This window comes from Epinephelus lanceolatus, chromosome 16 (genome assembly GCF_041903045.1).
Source record: "Epinephelus lanceolatus isolate andai-2023 chromosome 16, ASM4190304v1, whole genome shotgun sequence".
In the NCBI taxonomy this organism is placed as follows: domain Eukaryota; kingdom Metazoa; phylum Chordata; class Actinopteri; order Perciformes; family Serranidae; genus Epinephelus; species Epinephelus lanceolatus.
In genome coordinates, this window is record NC_135749.1 from 4,958,146 (window position 1) to 4,979,873 (window position 21,728).

Genomic DNA, 21,728 nt, shown 5'->3' on the forward strand with positions numbered 1-21,728 from the left:
TTTACAGGTCAGCTGGTCCAGATACGGTTTGGGTAAACAAGCCTTTAACTGTATGGATTAGGACTTCATGGCCACAATTTGCATAATCATCATGTTATATAACAATAATGAGCTTATTCCATATTCATTTTTGGAAGCAGGTCAAGTAAAATCATTGCTAGAATATCTGTGGGATTTTGCAAAAACCAAACTGGAGCCCAAACCTGAAAAGTCTTTCCTTCAGAGATGTGTGAATGTATAGCGTTTTTCCTCCATCTCCGTGTTGTGTACACACTGTCAATTATCGCATACATTTGGAAGAGCATAAATCTCATGTTGCTGTGAAGGAATTTATGCTGTGAAAACAGTGAGGGGGGCTGCACCATAATCTGGTATTCAAGTGAATGGAGAGGAAGCCTCAGTGTCCCTGAGCCTTCGCCTCTGTTTCTGTCACAATGATTTACAATAAAGCCCAGCAAGACTCTGTATGTGGGCTGCTGCATCAACATAATCTGAATTCTACTGTAGCAGCTGTAGAGCACTGACATGCCTCAGGCTGTTGGGAATTAAAGGGAATCCTAAGAGCAGGGTTCCTTAAGTTTATAGTTATGTGTGCTGTATAATCATAACTGTGGTTTCATCATGTAAATCTGTTCTGCATATGATGGTTTTAGCATTTGTACTGCAGTAAGACGCCACAGAGAGCATTCTGTTTTAATCTTTCTTTTGCTTTAATCTAAGTTTATGGTGATTATTTTTATTGCTATTATTATTATGATGATTAATATTATTATCAGTGGTAGCAATATTGGGGAAGTAGGATAGATATGATATATATGTAAATCATTAGTGTAGGAGAACTGTGGGACTAGATAAGTTTCGACTTCTTCCCACTCCTTATTGAACATGGATAACTTGTTATCATTTGTTGTTGTATTCTTTACCTTTTTTCTTTTTATTTTTAATATGTTCAAAATAAACTTCAATCAATCAATCAAGTTTTGATATCTCATTACTGTCTGTTTTTCTCCCTTTTCAGATTGTTAATTTGATCCTGTCTTACCTTCAAAATTTGGAGATGCCTGCTTTTTCAATCTCTGTGTAAATGACCATGGCATCTAAATTATTTCAGTGCTATTCCTGTCTCCGAGTTTAATCATTCCAGTCCAATAATTGTAAAGACTTCATTCCAGAAACTAAATATGGAGAACCAGATATGAGTTTGGACTTTTTGGATAGTTTAAAATGAATCTATGCAAATAGACAAAGTTATGACTGAAACTGATTAACATGAACTCACCCTCTCCTCCTCTTCTCTGAGGTCCGGCATGGTGCTGACACACAGCGTCACAGCAGTGATGGCTACAAATATCACCGACAGAAAAGCGAAGATCTTCCCCGGCAGGCCAGAGTGGGGGTTCTCCACCATGTCCCTCAGCCTTCGCATGCAGCCCCCCGTACAGGTCTCTTCCTGTGGCCCCGCTTCAGGAGGCTGCTGGCTCTCCTCGCAGGACTGCGGAGAAGTGAGCTCGGCCTCCTCATCCTCCAGCCTCTGCTGCTCCTTGTACTCCTCCTGCCTGAGCCGCAGCTTCCTGAGGCAGCACCAGTCCAGTTTGTTCTCCTCCACCCCCCAGTACAGCAGCTCCTCTTGGAAGGACAGGGCGCACATCTCCCTCAGCAGCCGCAGCTTCCCTGCTGCCAAGAAAGACACGATTGTGCGGAAAGCCGACGGGCTTCGGTCGAAGAAGTACTCATTGCTGGTGCCATCGTAGTCATCGCACAAGTCCATGATCTCGGCCTCGCTGCTGCATCTGCGCAACTTACCCAACCGTGTCAGGGGGAACTCGTCCAGCGTGGACCAAGGGATGCGGTACTTGATCCCCCCCACGTTGATAATGGCCGCCCCATCAGCCAGGCCGATCTCATCTCCATCCTGTTGGCAGGGCTGAGGCTGGAGCAGGAGCTGGGCTCGCTTGTAGAACAAACCCTTCTTGGATTTGACCTCCTGCAGGTTCTGCACACGTTTGAAGTGGAAGGTGGTGAACTGGTGCTCAGTGCTACCAGCCAGGAAGGCCACCTCCTGGTACATGACTGCCACTTTGCTGGGGGACCCTGTCCTGCACAATGCGATGGGAGGAGGGCTTCACAGGGTATGTGAGGTGACTGGGAGCTTGTCACCCATTCAGCAACACAGCATGTCTCTGTAAGACAAAAAAGATGAGTCAGCTATTTCATTTTTTGTGTGACACTTTTTTATGATTGCAGGACTTAGTTTCGTCGAGCCTCTGTCTATCTCTCTACCTCTACTCTGTAATATTCAAGTCAGTCTATGAAAGATCTGAAGGTGTCAGTATGCCTCAAATTAAGTAATTCTGACACCTCCCCTCCTTACTCTTTTCCAACGTCAGAACTGGGACTGTCCAAAAGTGTGTGCCATTATCCCCACTGACGTGATTACTGTGTCTCCTCCCTCTATTAAGGCCTGGTCACAATGCTGGTCAGCATTGACTTTCATGCATTATTCCACATAGCTGCTCCAGCCACAGCTATGTCTGTTGACTGAATTATGAGAGCATCTTGTACTGAGTAGTCTTGCGTAGCCAGACTTAACTCCACAGCCCTGTGACTGCGCTTGAGATAGGCCCGGAGGTGCACATTATCATTCTGCTGTAGGACTGTTTCTCTAAATGAAACACAATTGTCGTGGGTGGCGCTCAGCCGAGGAAGCAGCAACTGTGCCCATGCAAAATCGTCCCGTGAACGCACACAGTGACAGGGCTAACTGTTAGCATCACACAGCTAACGTTTATTTACGGGTTTAATCACAGAGTAAGTTGTTTCGGTATTGGTGTGAGTTTGCAGGGACCACTTAATGGCTCAGTGTTGGGTGTTAGCACTGCTGCTGTGTTAGCTCATGCTAACTCGCCAGGAAGAGAGCAGCTTCAGAGACAGCAGCAAATGAAAGTTTGTTGATTTGGCAAGGGGTCAGGACGGTCCAGAATCAGATCCTCCAGTGCAATAAGGACAAATTCAGGCATTGTTTGACTGGAGACATTTTGAAAGAAATCTATCTCACGGTAGCTACGTCCATTATTTTTGAAGTCTGTGGCTGAAACCCAGTCAAACGCAGTAAGAACATGTAGTCTTCGCACAAGAAAATCTAATTTGTAAAGTGATTCACAGAGTCCCAGCATCATTTTTTAACTAACTTCCTCATTGGACTGAAAACAGAGCACAGAAATAATGACTTTAATGTCAAAACAGTCTGTATTTTTAGAGAGGAACATCAAATACAACTTCTCTGGAGTCTAATTGCACAGGAAGCCCAAACAAAAGCAACTCAGTGTCAAGTTGCAGCCTGTTCTCAGTGCAGAGAAATTAATCATGTTGTTTTTCTATTTACTGTATCACCAGGCTGTGGAACGAGACAATTTCAAACATTGTATAACAAAGTGCAGAAAATCAACACCACCACCTGATCACAGCACAATGAGCCCGATATAAACTGAGCTGCTATACATGTGCAGTAACACATGTTCACTACTGAATCTATGTGGTAATGGTTTATTAATTTTTCATCTTATGTGAACACACAGCTTCTGTAACAGTGTATTATTCAAAACAGGCTTTCCTGTAAAAAAAACAAAAAAAACAGTCTATATTCTGAAGATCAAAAGGAACACTGTAGGCAGTACTGACTACAACAGCAACTAAAGAAAATGCATGAAAGAAAGAACTAATAGGACAAAAAGAAAGAGAGAAACATAAAATAAAATCGAACATAATTTCCCCATGGATACACTTAAAGATAATGTCTGAGTGAAATAAAATAGGAAAGAAAGAACGGGACATAAAAGAACAACTGATCTGAACTCTACATATATTTCTTTTATTTATGGATGACATCTTGCTCTTTCTGTGTTGAAAGTACGTTGGGTCCAGTTTTAGTGATTTTAAGATGGGCTCACAAGATTTACCAAGATTTACTCACACATCAAACAGAGGATAAAAATAACCATCAAAATCACAGTGTTTAATATGCAGTTATGCTGCATCTCATGTCATGACACAACTCAAGGTTGTCTGTTGTCATAGTGACACAAAAAAGCTTTCCAGCTCAGATATCCATCATTGTCTGAAGCACATGTCCTGTGGTATTTCACTGTGGTGTTTCACATTCCCAACATCATATTTGTGTTCTGGCTCTCTCAACCCTGAGTCAGTGAAGCACGCATCAACAGCACGCTCACATGTACAATTAAAATGCCTGGAACATTTTGGTTTGTTTATTTTGTTTGCTCTTGTAAACCTTAAATATAACGTCATTTTCATTTTGGAATCAAAGGAAATCAATATTAGTGTATTTATCCATGTTTCAGATTTAGTGTATCATATTCTAAGTTAAAGATTCATCTGTAAATCTGCAGAGCATCTGTTGGCTTTTATTCTGAGTGATTATAAATCGCCCTTTATTATGTAATATAATATAATATAATATAATATAATATAATATAATATAATATAATATAATTAAAACCAATGTATTAACGTATGCTCATACAACAGTTTGTCTGATATCTTATGAAAATGTGGATACGGTTTGTGTGATATCTCATGAATTAGCACCCCATGTGGGTGGGCATCCTCATGTTACCCACTAAAGATACAGTTACGTACTTAATGTAAAGTTACATAGGCTAGATTTAGGAAAAGGAACATGTCTCCGCGTCATCACATTACATACTTAACATAAAGTCACGTATTTAATGTAAAGTTACATACTTAATATGAAATTACATAGCCTAGGTTTAGGAAAGGAAACATGGTTGGCCGCCATGTTACGTACTTAATGTAAAGTTACGTACTTAACATACAGTTACACACTTAAAGTTATGTAGGTTAGGTTTAGGACAAGAAGCATGGTTGGGCATTGTAACGTTATGTACTTAACGTAAAGTTACTTTTAAACATAAAGTTACATACTTAATGTAAAATTCTATACTTAATGTCTGGGCATCATCACATTACGTACGTAAAGTTACATATTATATGTAAAGTTACATACTTCATGTAAAATCACGTGGGCTAGGTTTAGGAAAAGAAACATGGTTGGCCGCCATGTTACGTACTTAATGTAAAGTTACATACTTAATGTACAGTTACACACTTAACGTAAAGTTATGTAGGTTAGGTTTAGGAAAACAAGGATGGTTGGGTGTTGTAACGTTATGTACATAGCGTAAAGTTGTGTAGGTTAGGTTTAGGAAAAGAAGCATGGCTGGGCATTGTCACATTATGTACTTAACGTAAAATAACATAGGCTACGTTTGAGAAAAGAAGCATGGTTGGGTGTCATCGCATTATGCACGTAATGTAAAGTTACGAATTAAACATAAAGTTACATACTTTACATGACGTTACATAGGTTAGGTTGAGGAAAAGAAACATGGTTGGGTGTCACGTTACATACTTTATGTAAAGTTACATAATGTAAAATTCTATTCTTTTCGTAAAATTACATAAGCTAGGTTTAGGAAAAGAAACATGTCTGGGCATCATCGCATTACGTATGTAACGTAAAGTTAAATACTTAATGTAAAGTTACATACTTAATGTAAAGTTACGTATTTAACATACTGTAACACACTTAACGTAAAGTTATTTAAGTAAGGTTTAGGACAAGAAGCATGGTTGGGCATTGTCACGTTATATACTTAGCATTAAGTTGCGTAGGTTAGGTTTAGAAAAAGAAGCATGGCTGGGCGTCATCACGTTATGTAGGCTACTTGATGTTAAGTTACTTAGGTTAGGTTCAGGAAAAGAAACATGGCGGGGCATTGTCACATTATGTACATATAAACATAAAGTAACATACTTAATGTGAAGTTACATAGGGTAGGTTGAGGAAAAGAGGCATGGTTGGGCATCATCACATAACGTATAGTTACATATTAAATGTAAAGTCACAGACATAATGTAAAGTTACACAGGTTAGTTTTAGGGAAAGAAACATAGTTGGGTGTCAACACATTATGTACTTAACGTAAAGTTACGTATTAAACGTAAAGTTACGTAGGCTAAAATTTAGGAAAGAAAACATGGTGATGACATACCCTAAAATAATTCAAAGTTCACTTGGTTTCACACAGGAAACAAACATCGGTCTCCTGGGGGAAAGTCCTGTTTTTGTTTGACCCATCACCCCCCAACCTACCTCTGTGTTCAGAGTTTTACTCTTTATATTACATCCTTCTTTACTCAGCATTTTGGTCACGTTACCACAGCCTTGCTGAATACATAACCCATGTATGCAGCAAGGCAAATTGCATTATTTTTTGTAGGAATACATACAAAGAGTGCATGAGAAGAGCCTGCATACATACATACTGTATTAGGGGGTCAGGTGCTGTGACAAAAAATGTTGGATAGAATTTTAAAAAGCTGATGATCAAGCAAAAAAAGCTACTTCTAAAAGTTCTGATTTCAACAGAACTGCTCAAACAGCACAACGTGTCGGTCTGTGTGGATTTACTTTGTTCACATCTTCTGAAAACAGCAGCTTTTTAGATCTAATTACACATTTCTGAGGCTGTGCTGTCTTAACAAGATGAGACCCATCTTGTTTTATTTAACATAAGCATCTGGATACAGAGTCCGGTAACACACGCTGTTAGTGCAGCAACAGGCCAGCGATCCTTTACTCACTAAAGATGACTGCACTGGACCTGAGGCGGTGGCGCTGATGTAGGGAGACTGGGCACATCATCACAACAAATTAAGAGTGGGAGCCCTCTGGCAATCCTCAGAGTTTACTCCTCTATTGTGAGGACAATCATTTTGAAACAGGCCGCTTTCTCTGAGGGAGGGGGTCAGAGAGCTGCACCTCGACAGCGACTCAGCAAAGTGCTTCTGACAGGAGCAGTTTATTGAGCATGACACTGCACCCAGGGGTGGCTTCAAGGAGCACAGAGAGAATGAATTCAAGTTATATAGGAGGAGCTCCACAGAGACGCAACATGGCAAACTAGGCTTGCTTATTATGAAAATCTTGGATTTATGAATATAAGATTAAAGCTACAGTCGGTAACTTTTATAAAAATAACTTTTTGTCATAATTGCTGATACTGTCACTACATTCAGATTTTTTTATTTCATTGATCTTTGATGAAATAAATAAATGAAATAAATGACCATATCTGACAATAGCCCTGCCCCCTCAAAATGTCTGTGCACATCCCTGACACCAGCAGCAGATATTCAGAGGACTGTGTAAATGTACAGTACTTCGGGGGTTTCCTAAAAAACACACTGAATGTCCTGTCTAAAATTATCTGCTCTGAAATACCTGTGTGCCCACAGTTGTGTATTCTTGGACTGTTTCTGAAGGAACACACACTGACAAAAGTGTAAAAGTAATACAAGCTGTTAGGTGAAGAAAGTTTTTCTATTGTGTGTGCTGGAAATTTTGTCATTTGTTCTAGAAGTTTAAAAAGAACTTTTTGGAAAAAGAAGTGGATGTTTTGATGATCTAATGGAGTGGTTTCCGATCTCTCTGGCTGTAAGGCAGTATCTACCCCACATCACAGGAGATTGTTCAGCTTGTCTCAATAAGAGAACCTTTTTTACTTCCTAGTAAAACCTTTCAACAACCACCAACTGTCACCCAAAAGGCCTGTTCTTTTTCCCCAAACCCATCCATGTGCTTTTGTTGCCTAAACCCAAACACGTGTGAACACAGTATCAAGGCCAAAACACAGCTGCAGCAAAGGACACGTGTCAAATGTACAACCCCACACCCGCAGTGGCAAGACACACATCGGTGCTCCTGGACACACTGCCCCAAAGCACTTTACGCCACTTCATTATTTCCAGCCTCGCTGGCTCTGGAATTAAACACATTTTCCCCCACTTGCTCTCTGCTTGAATGTACCAGCTCCCAAAGCAGCTGTTTTCCTCCGCTCCTATGGCAGCTTGACTCCTCTCCTCACCACTGATATATAAAGAGAACTCTGTAGCTGTTGCTGTCTCGTGTGTGACAAAGAACAGATGAGAAGAGACTCATCTTACTATATAATGACGAAAACTCTGTGTGTGTGTCTGTTCCACGTTTTACTCCTCACTGACTTGGTCAATCCATGTGAAATTTGGCACAGTGGTAGAGGGTCATGGGAGGACGTGAATGAAGCAATATTACATCAATTGGCCAAAGGGGGGCGCTATAGCAACCGATTGAAATTGCAAACTTTGAATGGGCATATCTCATGCCCCGTATGTCGTAGAGACATGAAACTTTGCACAGAGATGCCTCTCCTCATGAGGAACACATTTGCCTCAAGAACCCATAACTTCCGCTTATATAGATTTTCCACCATTCCAACACTTCAAATGGATCTCTTCCTAGGAAGTTTGAGCGATCTGCATGAAACTGGGTGAACATAATCTAGGGACCAATATCTAAAGTTCCCTCTTGGCAAAAGTTGGAACTTACTAAAACTTACTAAAACTGAGCTTCTATAAGGCAATGAATATTGCGCAGGGCGTGGCTCATCACATAAAGGTGTATAACATCTCAAGGGCTTCACCCATCACCACGCAACTTTGTAGGCATATGACCACACATAATCTGAGGGGACCCCTCCATTATTGACCCCATCAAACAAAATGGGGGCGCTAGAGAGCTCATTTCTTATTTAGGCCTAACCGCCATATGGATTTTTACTAAACTTGGTAGATATGTAGAACAGGACGCCTCAAGGTGACTGGAGAAATTTAACTCTAATTGGCAACTGGGTGGCGCTATAACAACAGAAAAATGCTTAAAAATGGCTAAAATGCGACCGATCGCTGTGGCTCCCCCTGTGGACCAATGTTTTGTTTTTTTTTCTAATGTTTGGTATGACTAAGTCATGGTATGGTATGCTGTACATAATCATGGAAACTGTCAGTGTGTCATTCTGTCAGTCAGTCATTCTGTCTGTCCCACGTTTTTCTACTCACTGACATGGTCAATCTATGTGAAACTGCACATAGGCATTGAGGATTGGCATAGGTAGAAGGTGACAAAGCTACCAATGGGTATGGACCAGTTGTTAAGGTTAATAAATATCCCAAGCTTAACGACCCACAATCCCATCATTATAAAGACAATGGCCAAAAAGATATTGCCTAGTGAGTCATGGCTCTTGAGATCGGCTCTTAGTCAAGCTCGACTCTTCTCATGAACATGGTGAACACGACCCAATGTGAACACAGCAAAAGAACTCGAAAAAGCCTTCCTTCCAAAAAGGGGTCTTCAGAAGCGAATGGTCCTTTGTAGAACCTATTTTGAACCCTTATTTCTACAAGTGTTGGTTTGGATGCCAGTTGTGACAAATTTGGCCAAAGAGCCATTTTCCTTTTCAGAGGATTTCATTTGAAGGAGTTCAAGAGGTAGAAATGGCCAGTATTTCCCAAGAAGAAAGCAATGTATTTGTACCCCTTAAATTTCCCCGTAAGTCGTAATATTATGTCACTGACAAACAAATACAAACAAGGCTTTGGCACAAAACAGTTTTTCTAATCTAATAAACCTGGCTGCTAATGCAACAATTTTCTTACTGTGTGATTTTGAGTGAAAAATGGCTTTCATTTCGACTACTTTACATCCTTCTCATCCTCATTAGTCGGGGTGAGGTCATGTTCTTTCCTTTCATCCTCAACACAGAAGGCTTTTGCTTCAGACCTGTGACCCTGAGCGCTTGTGTTTCAGATGCTCAATCTGGATCTGTGACGAAAGAAAAACATTCCTCAATCTCCGTTTCTTTCCACAAAGCTGCAGGTTAAAGTGCTTCTTTTAAGAAATACTTCCAAGGTGGATTTCTCTTTCCTTCTTCAGAGATAGTACATGAAAAAAGGTGGAGTACTTTTGAACTCTGCTTTGTTCTTTTACCACCAGTTGCTAATGCAAATATAATTTACATGCCTCTTTGCATAAATCGGCAACCTCATGCATCACTGAGACATGTGCCTTCCCACATCCACTCAGTCTTCATCTTTGTAAAAGCCTGAAGCAGAAGTCTATTTTTGGGACACAGAGCTCTTGAATGACACTGAACTATCACCTGACCTGCTCCTAAATCAGACTGATTGGTCCTCCTCGCAGCGAGATTATGTCAGTGACAGTCTGTGCTCAAAAATATGAGGACAATTACATTTCTGGCCTGCAGAAGAAGTGCAGCAATCAGCGGGGAGAAAACGATTTCACAATCTAGAATGACGCAAAATGTCTCTCTTGAACTGCAATAATCACGGACAGAGTACTTCTCACAACATAATCACATGCGTAAGAGTCTGAGGGGCAGAGATGGAGAGCACCTTTTAGAGTCTGAGTCACAAGCAGTGATGATTTTGTTGACCAGCTCGTCTCACTGAAGAGATGCTTTTTATTGATTCACTTCATAATGTCCATAATTGAAAATGATGCAACATTGTGGCCTGGTTTCCACAGTATGAATTATAAATGGGCTAAATGGGTTGATCCAAGCAGACAAGCCTTTCTTTACCCCCAGAGCTCATTAATTTACTTACTGGAAAAAAAGCAAAACGACCTGTACTCTCAACTTGTTGAGTGTGGAGCTGTATGATTCTCAGTAACTGGGAGATTTGATTTTGCAGAACAGACTGGTGACCAGATGCAAAGCCAATAAGGGGCCTGAGTGACACTGACCCACCCACACTGCACACTGGATCACCCAGCCAAGTTTTATCATAACAGATTCTGCAATGATAAATCTAAAAAATATACATAAGGAACGAAAGAAATATAAACTTGATTTGTTGCTGACTTGTTTCTGTTGAATTTATCCTCTGATTTACGCCGACAATACACTGATAGACTTTGATATTGCTTTTAAAAGACTAAAGTCTGACACCCTCTCACAGTCAAGGCCATGTGAGGTTTCAGTCACACTGTAAGAGTGTGCAAAGACTGGGGATCTTACAGGGTCACTATTTGTAAGACTACAACTAGATTCCTTGAGATGTTATCTCTCATCCTGCTCCTGGTGGAAAATCTTACAGCAAACTCCCTTTAAAGGTCCAGTGTGTGGGATTAAGGGAGACATATTACATATATAGTATAGTTTAGTTTAAATTTAGGGAGCGTATCCTCATCTATAGAGATCACCATGTTGCACCACCATATTTCTACAGTAGACCTGAACAGACAAAACAAACACTGGCTCTAAATAAGGACATTCGCATTTTCATGTTGGCAACTGTACTTAGACCCAATCCCAATCCCCCCCTGTCCACTACCCCTTAGCCCTTGGCCCCACCCCTAGCCATTACCCACTACCCCTTGGCCCTCGAAATGAAGCAACAAGGGGTAGGGGTTAAAATCTTTCCCTAGGAAATGGGACACCATTCACTATGTCACCACGTCGGTTACGTTGATGCATACGTAACCATTTTAAACAGGAAGCTGCGAGCCATCTACATTTCCAACCGGCATCTACAATGGAGTCTCCGGTTGAGTTCATCCTACCTATTGTGTTTGCTGTATTCATCATGCTTCATTTGATGAATGACAGATGGACTTCTGCTAGCTAGATAGCTAGCTAGCTAACCAGCTAACATTACGAGGCAGCATAGTTATACTAGCTGGCGTGTATAGTAATTTGAAAAATCCGACAATTTTGCAGAGCAGGACAGATGACAGACGCCAGATAGTGCGAGCTAGCTAGCTAGCTAACAAGCAACCTGACGATGGTAACGTTAGCTATGTATGAGCTTTTTTCCTCGTCTCTTGCTCAGCGGTAGCCATGGCAACGTCTACCCCTCACTGGCAAGTCAGCATCTGAAATCCCTCGTTCAGAAGGGCTAGTTTCATACCCACTACCCCTCGTTATGCCCCCTACCCCTACACGCAAAAAGGAATTGGGACACCACTACCCCTCGCGGGAACGCGCAAATGTAGGGGTAGGGCCAAGGGGTAGGGCTAAGGGGGGGTATTGGGACGGGCCCTTAGAAGCCTCTCTGCGACAAGATCATCAGAAAAACGCATTTTTTTTTAATATGAAACTGATTTAATCTGTGTTTTCACCTGTTTAAATCACGTAGTCCATTAGTTTTTAAGAGGAATATTAGCAGGTGCTAGGCTAGCGGTCGTGTCCGATATGCCAAACAGTATTTGAGAAAGTAATGTGACATTGCTTTATTCAGTGATTTCACCTGTTTGAATCATCAAGTCTGTTTGTTTTAGAGAGGAAGAGCACACGTTTGCAGGTGCTGGGCAAGTGAGGCATCTGCAATGTGAGGCTCAGGGTGGAGAGACACTGATTTGTAATGTGAACCTGCTTTTATTGGTTTTAATTTTCTAGTCTGTTTGTTTTCGAGAGGACGAGACCTCTGCGGATAATTCGGCTCCCAGTAAAAACCTCCCGAACAATGAACACTGAAGAATTCTAGATGTCACTACATCCCCCTAAATCTTACACGCTGGACCTTTAAGAAATCTGACATATCAACAATTCCTTACGTGTCAGCATAAGCACATAACTCTAGAAAGAAAAGATTTTACATTTTGGATTTTGTCGCCTCAAATGGCTACTTCTTAGCGATCTTAGTGGGAGGACACCATGGTAATGAGAGGTGAACTGTTTCAAAAGATTTCTCACTGAAGTTAGTGCTGGTTGGTGGATCAGATACACACCGAATTAAACACCGACCCTTGTTCACTCCACAACTCAACCAGTTTCTCCTCATTTTCCACACTATAAGTAGTCTGAGTGGGCGGAAGTTCGCTGTATAGATCAGCCTCTCATTGGGTGGAACGAGCCTGCTGAAGTCCCGCCCTACCATCTCCGGTTGTGTAGCAGTTTTCAACACGTCCTTTACTAACTTTTGCGGTGTTTGATCTTGTGGGGATGTAGCCATTTTTCTGCCATGGTTCGCATCCTGTAGGTGATATTTTTGTGGGCGTGTTACACCAAAACCTGTTTCCCCCCGGCAATATTTTTGCAAGCGCACCGTTGCTGTGGCACCGCCCAGAACGATTGTGATTGGTTGAAAGAAGAACATGCAGCTGGGGCGTTTTTTTTCTCCAATCTCAAAGTGAGAGTCGGCCCAGCCAGACCTTTCTTTTCTTGAGAAAGGTCTGGTGAGCGAGACTACACTATAAGAGAACCGAAACTTGCTCACGTCCCCTCCATGTTTAATATCTACCCGGTTTGCTGCTTCCTGTTTAATGCTGGAGAGAATACAGCTTTTGGTTGTTGACAATGTTAACTTCATTAAACTTCAGTATTTGCATAAGCCAAGATTAAAAGCTTAAAATAATATTAAACATGTTTGATTTTGTCAGAACGTCAAGGCGAGAAACAGACTGACTTACGACAGCTCAGGCTGAGTTTTATGACACCATAAACGGAACGATCAAGATCACGGGAGCGCTGACTGATGTGAAACACTGAAACAAGTTGTGGGAAGTTCCTGGAATACAATTAGTCCCTGATGTTTGGAGGAACCACAGCCTCTCCCAGTCATTCTGGAAAAAGTCATCCCAGTCATTTTCCATGAGCTCACCCAAAATACAATATCTGCCCGCGCCACTGCTGAAGATGTCAGAACTTAATACCCAGTCTCTCACGCTTTACATCGGTGCTACTTTTCAAAAGTTCCAGAAGTACCGTGATAATCTCTAAGTGAAAATTAAACCTGCGCTGGGAGCCTGACAGTCAGCGTCAATCAGTTGATTGAAAGGGCTGGATTTAACAAAGTGTGAGACAGGGAGGAGGAGATAATGGGCTGAATAAATTGCTGGAAGGGAAAGGATCTATTTGATGGCGAGCCTGAAAGCGGAGAGTGTGCTGTTTGTGTGGAAGCGCAGTTATTAGGACAGTGAGTTTAGAGATCACAGCAGAATACAAAAAAGAACAACAGCCGCCTACAAACGCATGAAGAATGTGGCACATCTCCCTTCTCTCTCCTCCTTTCTCTCTTTTACACTCTCATTATGTTTCTTAGCAAAAAAACAACAAGTGCAGCAGTGGTTTTCTATCTGGTGTCACTGCTGCCTGAGGGTCTGCAGGCTCCCATTAGCCCACCTTCAGCCACAGAGTGGGACGACTAATGAGTGAAATGAGTAGCTGTAGCATTTGGTCACAGGGCAAACCTGATGCATGACATGTTAAAAACCACCATGTTTCAGAACAGATTGCCATATTCTACGCAATCTGTTCTCATTAGTTTGTTCTCTCCGGTTTCAAGAGCCCACCGGTGTGTGCTTTAATACGAGGATTTACTGCGCGGAAGACACACAGCCATCCGTCTCCACACATCAACAGGTTAATGATCCCAGCAGACGAGAGGCTGTGACATTATATATGGACAATCCATACAAGAAAGGAAGAGGGGGATGTCTCTGAGAGGCATGGCAGCTTTTTAAAAAGGCCTCTCATCTACTTATGGTGTAACTGCTTTACTCACATACTGACAGGTCAATCCAATTATCCACGGACAACACTACATAAAGGTTTGTTTTGTCTAAAGAGGGGGAGCTGCAGGACTGCTCTCCTACAAATTTGATCACATTTAAAGTCAAGCAGAGTTCAGAGTCAGAGGCCTATGTGTGATGACAGGAGCTGGAAGGAGACAGCCTGAAATTAAAGCTAACAGCCTGACTAACTCCTGTAACACCCCGATAGGCAGGGGCTTAATTTACAGGGGGGACACAGGGGGACATGTCCCCTGCACATTTTCAGAAAGCAGTTTTGTCGATACCTCTCCACTTTATACAGACTGAAAACCAGTGGCGTACGGTAGTAAGGATGGGCCCCAGTGCACACTATCATGACAGACCCTACTGCCAGATTTTGTGTCGAAACATCTACCGTATATTTTAAGTATTTAAGTATCGTCACAGGATCAAATACAGACTTGAACACTGGACGTCAACACACATATTACCAGCCATCACTACAAATTTATATATGACAAAAATGCCAAATAGAATAAGAAAATATTCATTAAATGGATTTTTAAATAGTTAATTTATAGTTTATGTAAATAAACATCATTTTGTTATATTTAACAAAAGAGAAAAAACTGACGGAGATGGGTTTGCCTTCTCGAGAGCTAATATTTTATTGTGTGTTCCTCTTTAAACACAGGCATATTTCTCAGGTGGCAAGTTGAATCGCTCGCAAGGGCCCGTTCTCTGCTCGAGAAAGAGCAGCCCCTCCAACTACTCTCTCTATGGGCCCCCTCACCCCATGGGCCCCAGTGCAACTATACTGCTTGCACTGTCTATATTTACGCCCCTGCCGAAAACTAATGTTATGTTTTTACGTTAACAAAAAGATATGGAAGTTAGACTGGTGTTTATATCCTATAAGCTGTAGGACATCACATACAGACTGAACGGAGAGAACTGAAATGAGAATAACGTCAAAACTAATTCTGTATAAAATCTTTAAAAGTGGCAACAGTATCAGTTCAATCAAACTCAAGTTCGTTTGCCCACTCAGTGTGGTTCATTTGGGCAGGTGTGAACACAGCAATCACACTCAGGTGCGCACCAAAACAACCGGACCGAGACCTTCTTGAAGAGGTGGTCTCAGTCCGGTTCCAAAGGAACTCTGGTGCGGTTGGTTTGTGGTGAGAAGGTGTTCCGACCTGGATGTGAAGCAACTGCAGTCACATGACACATTGTTTGGGTTAAACATGAGCATGTTACAGTCCTGGAGGATTATTAATGTGCACCTCCTCCTGTACTGCCTTAATATGCACATTCAGCACATCCAATGCATCAAAACATTGTTTTCTAGTTGGAGCCGCGCCTCGTTTTCAAACTGTATGTTTTGACTAAAATGAACAATGACAGCAATATAGTCCATGATGAGCAGCGCTAAAATCAACCTGCGTAGTTGTCCCTCCATTGTGACATTAGAAAGTGTCACATTTATCTTGCAAGTGTACTCTTCTTCAACGTTTGCTTTACTTCCTGGATTTTTCCCACATGGAAATTCTGACCAATCAAGAGCAGCTTTCTCACACAAGGCATTTGATCTGGTCCTCTTGTAAATGCTGCCGTGAGAACATGAACCAACTCTAGGCAATTATACAATTCTGGAACAACATGAGTCCCTGATTCAGACCAGAGGAGACCACTCTAGGGCTGAGAGCAGCCTGAGAAGATTTAGTGAATCATATGGAGACTGAATGGAGGGAACTAAAATGAATTTTGTTTAATTTAATTGTTTAAAATCTTTAAAAGTGGTAACAGTATCTATTATAGCAGAGCTTGGTATGTCTACTTTAAATGCTGTAAGAGAAGATGCATTCTGAAATCTTGAGCTCCATGTAGTTAAATGGGGTTAAAATGTTATTTTTCATTTATCTCCAAAGGTATAAAAAGTCTCTTGTCACTTGGAACATATTTTTCTTTATTGCAAGACCTTTATTGTTCTTGTGCAAAGTTTTTAAATCAATGTGATGGCCTGAGCAGAGCCAACATACCCATCAGTTAAAGTCAAAGTTACTTTCTTCTCTTTGTTCTGTATACATTTTGTATTTATAAAGACTTCTAGGCTTCATAACAGATGTTATTGCTCTGAGGTGTAGGGCAGATATCAGGGTACTGTTAGTGCAAATTTGAACTTAATGGAAGCAATAGGTGAAAAATGACATAAGATTAAATAGGTACCCCCACCATCTCTATAGTGATTTAATCTGCACCTTTTCACCTATGATATGAGTCAACATATTGATCAATTCCATCACTTTTTCCTCTTGTAAAATATGTTTGTTATGATCATCTATTTCATGAAGAGGACAAATCAAATTTATGAGAAAAACCCCCAAACATGGTTATATTTTGTTCTAAAAACTGAAGCCCTTTTGAGGGTTTGTGTCCCCATCTTTAAAATCTAATTTCCTCTGCCCATAAAACAATAACAAAACACAAGGGGCTACATTAAGTATCACAAGGACACTTCTGGAATCACTCAGCCCCTTCAGGAACATTACAGGATCATGTTAATGAATAAAAATCACAGTGAGGACATAATAAAAGCATTAAGTGGGCACCATTAGTCCCAGTTGCCCCTTTACCTCCCCCTACAGGGCGACCAGTGCGGGATGTCACAGACATGGAAGAAGTTTGTCACATGTATGAAAATAGACTGTGATCATTATAAAACACTTGTGTCTTCATTATTTGACTGTTGCAGTGTTTTCTCGTCACGGCTCCAAACGCATTTGACAATTTAGACCTCTTTGTGTTTTTATTAAAACAAACCCTGCCATTAATGTGATAAAAACCATCCTAATTATTAGACTCACCCAGTGTGTTGTTGGGCTCGTGTCCATCTGTTTCAGCCTCCTCGCACGTTCACAGCCCTCAGTATGCAGCATGCCTTTAAGTTTTCCACGCAGATGCTCTGGGACATCGTAGTACAATTAAGGCTGCGCTCAATTTGCAGCGCTCACGCGCCGCACGGAGTTTTTATGGCTTCTTAAAGTCGCTGTTTACACGTTCAAAATATGAGCGCGGAGTCCGCCGAGCCCCAAAAGACTGATTTGATCCATCGGAGACGCCAAAGAGGTAGACATGTTACTCCACAACAGCAAAGACTCCGTCACACTCTTCCTCGCTCCATCACAGGCGACGTGGCAGATGTTGCAGAGCAGTGTGTGTATGTGTGTGTGTTTGGCTGGGAGCAGGTGAAGGACTGTCTCCAGCTCACTGATGGTCACACCGCTCTGACTCTTCAAGTGCGTCCGGAGCTGCGCGCTCCGCGGTGCGCTGCGCTGCGCTCTGCCAAACTGCGTCTCTGGGAAACCACGACTGCTTCAGTACAATTCCACAGCGTCAGGGGGAGTGTTTGTTATGCTTTTCTTCTACTGTTATGAGATTAGCATGGATTCTAATTATTTTTCTCTTGCCTTGTGAATAATTTGGACTGCATTATCCTCATTATATCCTGGAACAAAACCTGCTCTAATCTTATTTATAAAAAAGATTTCTGCTTTGTAAAGTTTGTCAGTGACAGAAGCTTATGTAGGTCATTTAACTCATCATTTTATCTCAGCTTATATTATGTTTCATTGTTAATTTTATTTACTAGGGACCACACATTTATTTCTGGCACACTTTACTCATCACATTTGCTCTTTAACATGTACTCCCAAACTGAAAAAGACAACTGACAGAACTGTCTGACAGAGCTGAGACATGCACAGTATGTCAGCGTTAATATTGTGGCCGAGGCACAAACCACACTGGGCACAAAGTCAGAGGCAGACACACCCAGCTGATACAGTACAGTAGGTGTGGCTATGCAGACCAGCAGAAGGCAACCAGCTGAAAGCCAGTCTTAGAGGCTGGAGCTTCTCTTTCATTCCACTCCGGTCTGTCAACACCACATCAGCTCAGCTGAGTGTATTCAAAATGAGAGACAGCAGAGAGACAATAATTGCAGGAGTCTGACTGATGCCAAAGTAAACAGTGGTGATGGCAGTAGAAGCATCCATTTGCAGGGTATCTGGTTTGCTAAATGCCTGCTAACAGCTGAGGGTGAAAGCTGTAAATGTGGTGACATAAAAAATGACTCAGGCCAGATTTTAAACAGGAACAGTTTTCACTGACTAAAAATAGAAATGGAGGACAGGTGGGTGTTTTTAGGGGCTGCATGTTGCTTGTAGAAACAACCTGTCAGCCAAATGACAAGGTGTTAAACTTCTACTAACCTGGTGAAGTGTCATCGAGCAACACTGAACACCCACCAGTTTCAGGGGTGCTACTTTGAGTTTGACCTCTGACCTCTCTGTAAGAAAATTTGAAAAAACAGATCCACATGGAGGAAGTAAATCTAACCTTTACTGACTGGACTTCTTTTGGACAAAAAATAGTACATCCTTTAAAATCCACAATAAAGGAGGCTGAGTAGTTCTCTCATGACTAGTGAACTGACATTTATGTTTTAATTTGGTGGCATCACCCTTTAAAGGGGCAGTTCACCCCAAAATAAAACAAAAACAGTAGTAGTAGTTCTATGTATCAGTCCAGATTGTTTTGGTGTGACTGAGTGTTGGAGATATTGGCCGTAGAGATGTCTGCTTTCTCTCAAATATAATGGGACTAGATGGCACTCAGCTTGTGGTGTGCCAAACAAATAAATTTTAAAAAACTCAACAGCAATGTGTCTGTCCAGAAATCATGACCCGGTTACTCAAGATAATCCACAGACCTTGTTGTGAGCAGTTTCATGTAGGAACTATTTTCTTTCCACCAAACTACGCACGCCAACTGGATCATCACACAGAGGGAAGTGTCCATCCGCTGATAGCTCACCTAGCACCGCTGAGCTAGCTAATGTTACAGCTCAGCCGAGGAGGACGCCATTCATGTTGTCACAAGGACAAGCCCCTCGTCCATGTGTAGATGCACGCTTCCTTCTGCGCAGTGATCCAGTTGGCAGGTTTATATCGACACACAAATGCACCTTTCACCGCGATTTAATACACTGCCAGGTGGGGTCAGTTTGAAACATCGCCAGCAGAAATGTAATGCAAAGTGCTGAAAAGTCCCCATAGGGCAGGCAGGAGGGGTGGTGGATAGGTCCACCAGACCTGGACTTTCACCCAAGAGCCCACTGCTCGCTTCACTTTTATAAGCAAAACTTAGTTTTTTTTCTAAAGTTAACCACATGCTTTTGTTTCATGAGGAGATAAACCTACTAACGTGGTGTTTTACAGACATTGTAGGTTATTTTGAAAGAGACTGTCTGCTGCATCTACTGAGCAGAAACTGTTGCTTCATGTAACAAGCGTAAACTGACATGATGTCCTGGAATGTCAACAGCAGGACAGAGGGGGTTATCTAGCGCGTTTTATTTAGAAATGAAGCTCTTGTGAAATTTCAGTGAGGAAGACAGTACTTTTCATACTCTTTAAGTTTCTTTCTCACCCTGCTGTTCACTCCTTGCACGCATGCTCACTCACATTGTCTGGGTAAGTTTCACAATCAACCAACAGCACAGTGACACACCTTCTCTGTCAGCCTATCATCTTACTGCTCCTCATTTTAGATATGGTTCTTTGGTCATGCGCACCCTCCACCTCCCCATCACCGTGTAGTCTTTACGGATTCATCAGCCTCATACGTCCCAGTAGTCAGCAGCCACCACCACCACTAGTGTCTGGACTCCATGGGGGGATTTTTCCTGCTGCTGCTCAAAATATCTCCCTCTGGTGTCAAATCGCCAAAGACTTCTGTTAGATTTTAATTAGCACCAATCATCTGTTAATCTGTACACTCATATTCTGTATTAAATATTATCTTAACTTCACTCTTCTGTCTTTCCTGATTGAACTGCAAGTCTACTGACGAAACGGTGATGTTTGACAAGCTGGGATGAGATCATACTGATGGATTATCTGGGTCATGATTTATGGCAAATTCTTTTTAAATCATTTTATTTTGACATTATCAGCTCCCCAAGCTGAGTGCCATCTACTTCCATTATATTGGAGCAAAGGCGGACATCTCTACTGCCAATATCTCCAACACTTGGCAAGTCACATCGAAAACAATCAAGGCTGATAAATAGGACCACAGGGAAGAGAAAAAATATGTATTTTTGATTTGGAGGTGAACTGTCCCTTTAAATTAACAAAACTCCCAGCCTGCCCTCCATCTGTGCACATATGCTTCAGTCGTGTCATCACTTTAGAGCCTATAGACAGCATGACTGGACACAATCATGTATGGGTCATTAAAAAGCGAAGCACCTGCAGCAACCAATTCATTTACAATCATCATCCTTGAGAAGCACCGACTTTAAAGGGAGCTTATGTAACATTTGCTGTGGCAATTACAGGTAAGAGTAATAGTGTAGTACAAGTGGAGAAGAGTCATAGTAATGTGTGATATTCAGCAATATCTATCTGCAGTTTGCAAACACTGGCCACCATCATACCCGTCCAAGTTGGACTGTAGCAGCAAAACCCCTGAGTGCACTGATGAAAGCAGGGCTGTCGATCAGTAGCTGTGAATATAACTCTACATTTGTCACAAGGAGAACGTGTTATATCTTAATTCAAAAGTGACAAAGTCTTGCTTAAATTTAAATCAAGCAAGAATCCATTTTTAATGTTCTGTTTAAACATCATGGCACTTATTCTTTTTCATTTACTTTACTTTGACATGTCACTCCTGTCCGGGCTTTGGAGAGGAGCCGTACAAAGTGTGGAGTCTGGACCTTGAAGGCATCCAGGAAGAAAGATGGAATCCTGCAAAATAATCCTGAGTGGAAAATGTCCTGATTCGAATCAAAAATAACCCAATGAGATGACTCTAGGGAGAAAAGACCATAAAGATTTGATAGTGAGAGATCCTTTAAATTTGGGGACAGTTAATTGGACTTTTTAATGGAGCAGGGAAACTCACACAGTCAGCCAAAAAAGGAACCCTTCAGATGTCCCCTCGAGGAGTTTTGAACTCTGCAAATCCATTCCTCTCTTTGTTTGGGTCTCCGACTTCAGTTGGTGTGTTTCTACAGTTAATTCAAGCTCACATCAAGTTAAGAGATCCTCTCGGGCACCTTTTGTCTGCAGACAGACATTATTAATCTGCCATCCATTCCCTTGTATTCATCTCTCACACACAGGCCAGACTCCAGACTTTCTCTGTCCCACTGTGTGTTCTCCAAGGTGTTTTCAGTCCATGCCACTTGATGAAATGAAAATGGAAGTTTGTTGTTGTGTAA

General features: G+C 41.6%; 1 protein-coding gene across 1 annotated transcript in view; it reads right to left on the bottom strand.

The window, feature by feature from the left end:
- kcng2 (potassium voltage-gated channel, subfamily G, member 2) overlaps positions 1–17,812 on the bottom strand; it is a 39,781-nt gene extending 21,969 nt beyond the window's left edge. The window contains exons 1-2 of the mRNA XM_033636656.2: positions 17,302–17,812; positions 1,280–2,180 (exon numbers count right to left, since the gene is read on the bottom strand). Of these exons, the coding sequence (XP_033492547.1) occupies positions 1,280–2,068 (789 nt within the window). The 5' untranslated portion in view covers positions 2,069–2,180; positions 17,302–17,812. The remainder of the gene's footprint in view (positions 1–1,279; positions 2,181–17,301) is intronic.
- Between the last annotated feature and the right edge of the window lie 3,916 nt (positions 17,813–21,728).